At 54.8% G+C, this 9,384-nt stretch overlaps 1 protein-coding gene across 2 annotated transcripts in view; it reads left to right on the top strand.

Annotated features, from left to right (window-relative positions):
- The first annotated feature begins 2,294 nt into the window (after nucleotides 1-2,294).
- TEX264 (testis expressed 264, ER-phagy receptor) overlaps nucleotides 2,295-9,384 on the top strand; it is a 32,987-nt gene continuing 25,897 nt past the window's right edge. The window contains exons 1-2 of one of the 2 annotated variants that reach the window (XM_021934361.2): nucleotides 2,295-2,414; nucleotides 5,413-5,704. In XM_021934361.2, coding sequence (XP_021790053.2) covers nucleotides 5,447-5,704 — 258 coding nt within the window. In that variant the 5' untranslated portion in view covers nucleotides 2,295-2,414; nucleotides 5,413-5,446. Of the gene's footprint in view, nucleotides 2,458-5,412; nucleotides 5,705-9,384 lie in introns of both variants that reach the window. The other variant, XM_021934362.2, reaches the window with a different exon arrangement.

Raw genomic sequence — 9,384 nt, 5'->3', positions numbered from 1 at the left:
GGGAAACAATTTTCTGGAAATGTACAAAGAAGGATAGAGAAAGAATCTCTGTAGTGATTCCTTGGACAGAGGAAGGCAAGAGGAGATGAAGGCCAAGTCTGGACTCATGATAGGGGAATCTGTGCTATTGGGAGATAAGATTGGGAGTGGAGGCCGAGCGTGGTGGCTCACGCCTGTAATCCCAGCACTTTGGGAGGCCGAGGCGGGCGGATCACGAGGTCAGGAGATTGAGACCATCCTGGCAAAACATGGTGAAACCCCGTCTCTACTAAAAATGTAAAAAAAAAAAATTAGCCGGGCGTGGTGGGGGGGGCCTGTAGTCCCAGCTTCTCGGGAGGCTGAGGCAGGAGAATGGTGTGAACCTGGGAGGCGGCGGAGCTTGCAGTGAGTGGAGATCGCGCCACTGCACTCCAGCCTGGGCGACAGAGCGAGACTCTGTCTCAAAAAAAAAAAAAAAAAAAAAAAGATTGGGAGTGGAGGGTGGTAGCAGGTGGCTGGGCGAACTTGTTTCCTCCAACTTGTTACAAGGGGTTGGAGTAAAGAAAGTGCCTTGCAGAGTAGGCTGCTGCCTCCTGGTGGCCAGCCGCTGCCTTGCAGGGATCCTGCCAAGGGACTTCACTTGGCACTGTTGGAAGCAGCCTGAGGTGTAGCTGGGCAGGCTGATGTGATGGCCTGCAGCTCCAGTCACCAGCGGACTCTCCTTCCACAAAAGAGGTGCTGAAGCTCCTGAGGCACATGCTGAACTCTGATGTGGGGCTCTAGAGTTCCCCAGTCAGGCTAAAGGAAGTGAGCAGAGAGAACAAGATAAAGAATGGGCACCTCCTTATAATGGTTTCCTGGGAAAAGCTCACCACCTTCTGAGAAGCAGGAGAAATGACCACGCAGACCCCGCAGGCGGAGGCTGTCAGTCTCTGAGCCTGGGCCATGGCTGCTCGTTGTGTCAAAGGAAATGCTTCTAAGTGTGTAGCCCGCCTGCCTGGGGCACCTAAGCTGAGGGTTTGACCATGTGCTTGATGTTCATAGGTAAAACAACTGCTGCGACCTGCACTGGCCCAGCCCGGAGTGCCTGTGAGGGGCCAGCTGCCTGTTCTGCCAGTGTGCCTAGAGAGCTGGGACAGGCTTGGCCCTGTGGATAAAGTTCAATCTCCCCTGCCTGCAGAAGGAAGAATGTGAAGCACAGGGAAAGGAAGCTGGGATTCTGACTGCCTCTGTGTGCCCAGCCTGCTCTTTGCTGGTGCAGTAGTGGGGATCCACAAGGTGAACCACCCTGTGACTGCTGACTTTTCCCACCACCACCTTCGTGGTGTTCCCATCTGCTGGATCCCCTCCCAAACATCAGTCCTTGTCAGGATACCAAAGTAGCTCTTGGCCTCGCCGGTCTTGTAGCCAAGCTTAGAAGCATAGTTGTCACGTTCCCCACCTCCCACCAAAAGTCCGGGACTCTCACTAGGGGAGCGTTTTATCTTTGGGCCCCTAGAAGAGTGCTTTGTAGTTTGTAGGTCCTCAGAAATTTGAGGCGAAGATTGAACCAATCATCAAGGAGCTTACACTTGATGTGGGAATCACGTAAGTTATCGCTAAACCAGAAAAGTAGACCAGCCTCCCCCAGCTACAACCCGGGCACTGAGGGAGGAGCCTGGAAGAAGGGCATTCCCATGGAACGTGAACTCCAGGAGGGCGGAGCCTTGGTTTTGTTCACTCTATCCCCAGCCCCTAGAACTGTCCTGGCAAGGAGTGATAATAAGTGTTGCATGGATGAATGTACTCACGGAAGTGGGAATGGGTGGACGGAGGCAGGAAGCAGATATTTGCACTACGCAGAGATTGGATCCACCAGTTTCTTCCGCGAGCCCAGACTGGGCTGCAGCTTCCTCAGCTGTGTATGCCTTGCTTGGTTCCCAAGTCTGTTGTGAAGCCACAGTGAGAGAAAGTGGCAGGACTAAAGGTGGTACAAATGCCAGAGGCTGATACTGCTTGTGCTGCACCTCCTTAGCCTGTACAAATTCTCCTCAGCCCCAGCTCCCTGGTCCCCAGCCTGGCCCTCTACTGCGGACCACTGGGCTGCCTCCCGTACCCAAGCCTGGGCCAGGCTGTCATTATGGTGCTCCTGGCAACCCAGATGCCGGGGGGTGTTGCTAAATCAACCTCAGCAACCGGATAGTTTGTTGGAGGCGGGAAGGTACGCCGTGGGTTCCGCCGCAGCTGGCGCTGGGGCTAGGCGCACGCCCGTTGCCATGGAGACGGGGCGGGGCAGGCCTCCGCTCTCGGGTTCCCGCGCGCACGCGCCCACGGCCACGGCCACGTCCCGCCGCGAGAGGGGGCGGAGCGAGCGTGCGCGGCGGGCGCGCGCAGGCTCCGTAACCGAGCCCTGAGCCGCCTGCGCGGATCGGCGTCCGCAGCGGGCGGCTGCTGAGGTGAGGGCCGGGCCAGAGAAGAGGCATACCCGCTGGGGCGTAGGTCTGGGACCCCTGTCCGCCCTGGCGCGACCTCAGGACTCCCCGTGTCCCCTCCGTGACCCCCGCGGCCCGGGCCGCTCTTTGCATCGTCTTGCCCACAGATGGCCTCGGCCGGGTCCGAGGGCCTGGATGCGACGTTGGGGCAGCCCTACTCTTACGGGCAGCCCACTGCGGCGGCCACCGGTGCAGGGCATGCCCCGGGGCCGTGGAGGTGGGGGAAAGAGGCGCGAGTCGCGTTTTAACTCCGCCCCTGTCCCCCAAGGCCGCGCCTCGCAGCCTGGGCTGCAAACTTTAGCGTCCCTTAAGTTACAGATGTGCGTGGGGCTCCGTGAGGAGGTGGGCGAAGAGAAAGGCTCTGAGTAAATAGGCGAGGCCCGGGATGAGCAGGGGCTGGAATCCGAAAGTGGGAGGCGGCGGTCCCCGACCCACCATAGTCCACCCGCTGCCTGCTAGCACCGAAGTTTAGCCTAGGACTGGGGCCGTTTAAGGGCCCGGCCCTCCGCCGCCTCGCACGTGAGCGGCACCAGGAAGCCGGCTGGGCGCAGCCTTCCCTGACGCTCGCCGGCACCGGCCGCACGCGTTCATGCCGGGCCTCCGAGCGGAGGGGAAACCGAGGCTAGAGGGAGGGCGCAGTCCGCCCAAGGTCGGCGGCAGAGGCAGTTTCTGAGCGCCAAGTGTGGTTGGAGCCCTCCAGGAAGAGGGGCGTGACCAGAGCTCCAGTGAAGAGCCCTGACCTTGTAAAGCTAGGTTTAGCTTCTGATTTCCCCCAAAGGGTTTGAGAATGGGACGACGGTGCTTTAGAGGCCCCGGTAGGCTTTCCCTGAGGAGGGTAGTCAGGGCACGATGGTCGGCTCAGTGGTTATTTGCTGGGCAGGGGTGGCTGTTCTTTTAGCTCCCAGCACTGGAGCGCTCGGCTCCTGCCGCACTGGATGCAAGCAGTTACTAAAAGTGAGCCTGGCATTTCAGGTGAACTCCCAGACCGTCTTCCTTTACTTTTGAATATAGGGGAAATTCATGTTACCCCTCCCCGTGCCGACCAAGCCTCTGAGACGCACAGGTGCATTTTCCCCCCGCCTTTCTGAGCAGTTTGGGAAGTGAGAGGAAGAGAAAGGTAGATACTAAGTTTCCTTGGGGAGACAGAAAGTGTTCAGCTGAAATGGCAGATCAGGGTGAGAGTCTGTCATTCCCAAGGCAAGTGGGGGCCTAGATGCTGAGAGTTTTCCAGCTTTGGGCTCAGAGATGTCCAACAAGGATTTAATGCTTGAGCCTTTCTGGAAGCCAGTCACCAGAGAAGAGAGAGAAAGTGGAAATGGGGGCCTGGAGTCAGAGTGTCTGGGCTTGTGTTGCCTGCATTTTGGTCCACGTGGCTCTGTTTAATACCTGTGTTACCTTAGGCAAGTCTCTTAACCTCTAACCACTTGTACCTTTAGCCTTACCTACCTCTTTTGATTGCTTTAAGGTAATGAAGTAGCAGTGTTTCAACATTTAGACAGTGCCTGGCATATAGTAAGTGTTCTGTGGAAGATTTCTCATCATTATCAAAGAAAATTGGAATGAAAGTAACTGGAGATGAGATGAGTAGGACAGGCAGAAAAGAGAGAGATACTGATGGGTAGAAGCACAGGTGGGTGAGACTAGTGGGCAACACCTCAGTTTCCTGACACCAAAAGTTTAGAAATTTACTTTGCCTCTTTGTGAGCAAATACTGTGTGCTCATTGACTCCAAAGATGTTTTTTTTTTGTTTTGTTTTGTTTTGTTTTTTTGCATAAAATCAACACCCAGCACCCACAGGGAAGAAATAATTACACAGAGCTAAGTTTTCCACAAAGCTGCAGTGTGGCCTTTTCAGCTTCAAAACTTTTTAAATGTTAAATATTACTTTTAAATAATTGAGGTGGGAATGTCCCCCCAGTGGGTCACATGGCTCCGTTCCTCTTTAAACAGTCTTCTCTGGGCTGTGATTTATTCCCCCCACCTGGGCAACTCAGGTCAAGCCCTCCTTGTAAGAGGGTTAGGCCTCTGACCCCAAGCTGCCTGAAGACCTAGGCAGCCTGCCTTGAATAGCTCACACACTGGCCTCTGTGTTACGTTCCTGGGCCTGCTGTTGAACAGCTTCTTTTCCTCTTATGGATAATTGTTACTTCTTCCTGCTATGCGACTCCCCTTTTAGCAGCCTTTTCCTCTTACTCCTCACTGTTTCTTCTATGGGCTGGAAAATTGGGATGAAGCTTGTTAACATTGGTGGTTCAAGTCTGGGAAGCTTAGTGTTGGACTTTGTTCTAGCTGCTCAGGCCATTTTGCTCTGGTCTTTCCTCTGGTTCTGGATAGGTGAGCTTGCTGGATTGCAAGGTCCCTGAAGGCCAGATGTACTTAGAAAAGGAGAGTTTCTTATGGAATTCTCTTCCTGAGGCACATTTTCCCTCACGGGTTTTTGTTCGGTATGGTTTGTCTCCCTGTTCATTAATAAGTGTTTGAACCCTAGCATTTGCCAGTCCTCCCTCTGGCAGTCCTCCCTGAGGCTTGGGGAGGCTGGGCTGGTGGCGTGGTTCAGCTGTGCGGAGGAAGAGGTAATGTGGAGGAAAGGCAGGCTGGCTGGTATCTGGTGCATCTTGGGGGAGACTTTTCAGGGCCAGGAGTATGTCTCTGGCTGACTCACTCCTGTGCCCCTCTATGACTCAGTTTCCCCAGGTATGACCAGGGCTGCCAGCTCACAGGTAGAGCTGCTCTGAGATCCTCACCAACTGCGATTAAGAAATAAAGAGGCTTGTGGCTTCAGTCATCCTTTGTAGCTCCCTTCTAGGTCACTCTGTGTGTAAACACCTCTGGCCCCTCCCCTCTCTGGGTCAGAGCACCCAAGGCAGGACTGAGGAGGTTGGGCCAGAACTGCTTGGCGGGCAGGTGGGCACATTGTCAGAGCAGGCTACCAGCCTCCTCTCCCTTCTTTCTCCTTTACAGCTGCCTTGAGGTGCAGTGTGGGGGGTCCAGAGCCATGTCGGACCTGCTACTACTGGGCCTGATTGGGGGCCTGACTCTCTTACTGCTGCTGACGCTGCTGGCCTTTGCCGGGTACTCAGGGCTGCTGGCTGGGGTGGCAGTGAGTGCTGGGTCACCCCCCATCCGCAACATCACTGTGGCCTACAAGTTCCACATGGGGCCCTATGGTGAGACTGGGCGGCTTTTCACCGAGAGCTGCAGCATCTCTCCCAAGCTCCGCTCCATCGCTGTCTACTATGACAACCCCCACATGGTAAGGAGCCTCCATGGGGTTCTGCTCCATTGATGGACCTGGTGGGCCAGGGCTTCTTTGGGGAGGGTAGTTTTGGTTGCTGAGGAAAGGGTGGGAGAATCTTCAAGCTGGCTTTCACACCCCTCCTCTAAGAGCTTGAAGCGCCTTCCAGATTTAGCCTGGACTTCTGCTCCCAGCATCCATATGTGGGCTTTCTGTTTGCCCAGGTCTGGTTCCCCTTGCCCATGGCTAATTGTGGATTTCCAAATGCAGTGGACTATACCACCATGAATCCCTAGCTTCTGCCAGGACTTTGGTCCCCTGCCTCCTCTTCTTGTCATCCCTCCTTCCATCTCCATTTGGGGTCAGATTCTGCCCACTCTTTGGGGTTACATCTTGCTGTTTCTGTGCTTTCCATCCCTCAGCTCTCCTGCCATAGTTGTAGGCCCTTGAGGGCTGAGAGGGCAGTCCCTGGGCATGGGGCTTGGAATCTTACCTCTTCAGCCATTCTGATGCCCCCCAACCCAGTGATATGGCATTTCCTTAGACCTCAAGCTGCCTAGTTAGGAGATGGCCTAGGGGGCTAGTGGAGCCAGATGAGCTACTAAGATTGTTCAGAATGCTGATGTCAAAGACTAATCCAGCATCACTAGCACCCTGTGGGCGTCTGGCTGTTCTTACAACCTATGGTGAGTCAGAGCTTGCCAATGTAGCCTACTGCTATGCTATGGGGTGGTGCTGCCCACAGCTGGAGGGCTGGCAGCTCTGTCAAGGGTTCTTCAGCCTCTAATACTAAGCTGTGCCAAACCAAGCATTTGGAATCCCCAGCTCTGATTTCTTTGCCTGGAGAGCTCAAGTGGACAAGCCCTGCAGCCTACCCAATGCCTGCTGACTGGCTCACTGGGGCACTAGTTGAAACAGGGTGTGCTGGCTCCCTGTCAGTGCCAGGTTCTACTCTACACCTACACTCTGGAGATGAATCAGACCTGGCTGTGCCCTCAGGAAGCTCTGTGTGGCTGACATGTCAGCCCCACACAAGTGATTCTCCAACAAGACACTGTGCTTGATGTCCACAGAACTTTGAGCTGTAGGTTCAGGGAGGCTGCCATGAGTCTGCTGGGGAGGCTCAGAGAAGGGGTAGATGTCAGCTGGGCCTTCTCACGTAAGTAGAATTTTTGCTCTGTTGGGAAGGGGTACTTGGCTAAGAAAACTGCGACAGCAAGAGCCTGAAGACATGGGATGACCGGAGAATTGTGGTTAGTAGACATGTTGTGGGTGGAGAAAGGTGGAAGGGTTTGCTCAGCCAGGTGGTAGGGAAGTACAGCAGGTTGAAGAGAAGGGTGTGGCACAATTTGCCACCTTTGTTTTAGGAAGTTAGCTGAAGGGCAAGTGGAGGAGGGAAGGAGATGAGGCAGGAGGCCATAGAAGAGATTGGGCTGGGCCCAGGTGAGAGGTGACATGGGTTGGTTGAGGTTTTGCAGTCACATGGCCAGGAGATGGCACTAACTGAAGTTGGGAGCACTGGAGCCTGAGTGAGATGGGACAGACAGTGGGCTATGGGGAGCTCCTAGATCAGATGTGTGACCCTCACCCCTTCAAAGGCTCTGTTGTGTAAGCCCCTGCTCCTCCTTCCACACCTGGCCCAGTCAGAGCCTTCTGCAAGGAGAGTCCTTGCATCTGGCTCTCTTCCCATTGGCATGTCTGCCTGTTCTGGAATCAACATGTTGCCTCTTGGGTTGGAAGTGCTAATTCCTGGATGGGAAAGGGCTAAGGCAGCAGGGTACTCTGGGGTCAGTGCTGGAGGCTGGTCTAGGGAAGAGTGAGATGGAAGAAACCTGGCATGGGATATTCTGGCCTGGCCACTGCCTCCTGCAGCTTTCCCAGAGATGTGGTGGACCCCATGGGGTGGGCCCTGGGTCTCCAGGGTTGGTTGGTCATAGTCTGACTTGGGTGCTTGTCTGGGGAACTGTGGCCTGAGAGCACAGCCTTGAGGCTAGCAATCCCGAGTTCTGATTCTGTCCCATCACTATCCTGCTGAGTGATCTTAGGCATATCACATAATCTTTCTGAGCCTGTATTTCGTTGTCTGCAGAGTAATGATAAAATACCTGCTTCATAGTAGACTGAGAAGAGTTAAGTGATATAGGTGAGGCATTTATCCCAGCACTTAGCCCTCAACAGATGCTTAACAACAACAAAGACAGGTGGGAAAACCACTTGTGCTAACATGTGCTGAGAGGTCAGACTGAGCAAACCTAGACCCTTGGCCTGGCTGTGGTCATTTGGCTGGCACAGAGGATGATGAACAGGTCAAGATGGCCCTTGTGACCCTGCCCCTCCCAGTCCTGGGTCAGTCCGAAAGACACCTGTGTCCCCATTTAGAGCTACATCACACTCTGGCACGTGGGATGGCTCAGGGACACTTGGGTCCCCATCTACTCTGGGAGCTGGTCATTGCATTCTCTGCCTGACAGAGATTGTAACAGGTTCAGGGAAACATGGACCCCCAGGCTTCAGGTGCTCGTGGCTATCACAGACTGGTCCGGAAGGACCTGAGGCTTCCTGGTCCACAGTCCCTATTATGGAGGGGAAAACAGGTTCAGATAGTAGGAGTAAGGTGCTGATCTCATACGTTTTTGTTTTCATTTAACAAATATCTGAGCACCTGCTCTGTACGAGGCTCTGTGTTGGGCACTAGGGTACCATAGGGACCAGGACCTGCCAGTGTGTGGGTGTTAGGAGCCTAGAGGAAAGGCCCCATTCTGGTCCTGGAGTGGGCTGAGAACCCAAGCTTTTTGCCCCCTAGGCTGCCTCCACCAGCAGTATGCAGTCTGGGGCATGCTCTGGTTCTCAGAGAAAGAGAATAGAGGCTGACCTGTTGAGTGTCCCACCCCCATTGTGTCCTTCCCTTGCCCAGAGCAACAGGTGCCAGTATCTGCTTCTCTGTGAGTGTGGAGAGGCAGTGAGGCTGTGTCAGTCTCTGTGAGTGGGGTGGTGAGTAACCAGGTGAGAGGTGCCACCTTTAGATGATGCCCACCCCCATGAGGTGTGACGGACAGTTCCCTAGGCATGCCTCTTCCTGTCCTCAGCTGGGCAGGGAGGAAGCTGGTCCCACCTAGGCTGGGTGTGGACTCAGGAAGTAGCACAAGAAAGGGTACCACTAAGGTGGGACAGTGGCAGTTGCTGTGGACCTGTTCATAGTAGATGCTGCCGGAGCCTTGAGCCCTGGAGTCCTATATGGGAAGAGGCTGCAGGTCTGGGTGAGTGGTTCCTGTGAGGCAGGAGGAAGGATTCCATTCTCCATCCCTGAAAGCCTTGGCATGGTTGGGGATGGGAAGGTAGGGAAGAAGTCTCTTGGGAAGTGGACAGACCCTGGCAGGGGCTCATGGGTGTACTCACCCACCTCAGAGCCCAGCATTCATGGAGTGTGGGCCATTCCTCTTCAAGGTATGCAAGGGAAGGGGGATGAGTTCAGAGATAAGGGTCATGTGTAGGTGGATATCAGTCACAGATCTGCTACCTTACACACACTGGTCCATACTGCCCTTGCATGGCTGAAGAAGGGTCCTGACTAGAAAAACTGCTCTGCCCTCAGCCCTGCTTCTGGGGTGGGTGCTGGGGGCTTGGAAAGTGACTTCAGGCTCCCTTTTTGGGCCTTGTCCCTCTGGGAGCCTTCAGTGTTGGAGGGGAAGGAAGGAGCT

This window comes from Papio anubis, chromosome 2 (assembly GCF_008728515.1).
Source record: "Papio anubis isolate 15944 chromosome 2, Panubis1.0, whole genome shotgun sequence".
NCBI classification, from domain to species: domain Eukaryota; kingdom Metazoa; phylum Chordata; class Mammalia; order Primates; family Cercopithecidae; genus Papio; species Papio anubis.
Note: the sequence above shows the minus strand (reverse complement) of the source record. Positions and strands in the feature narration are given on the sequence as shown.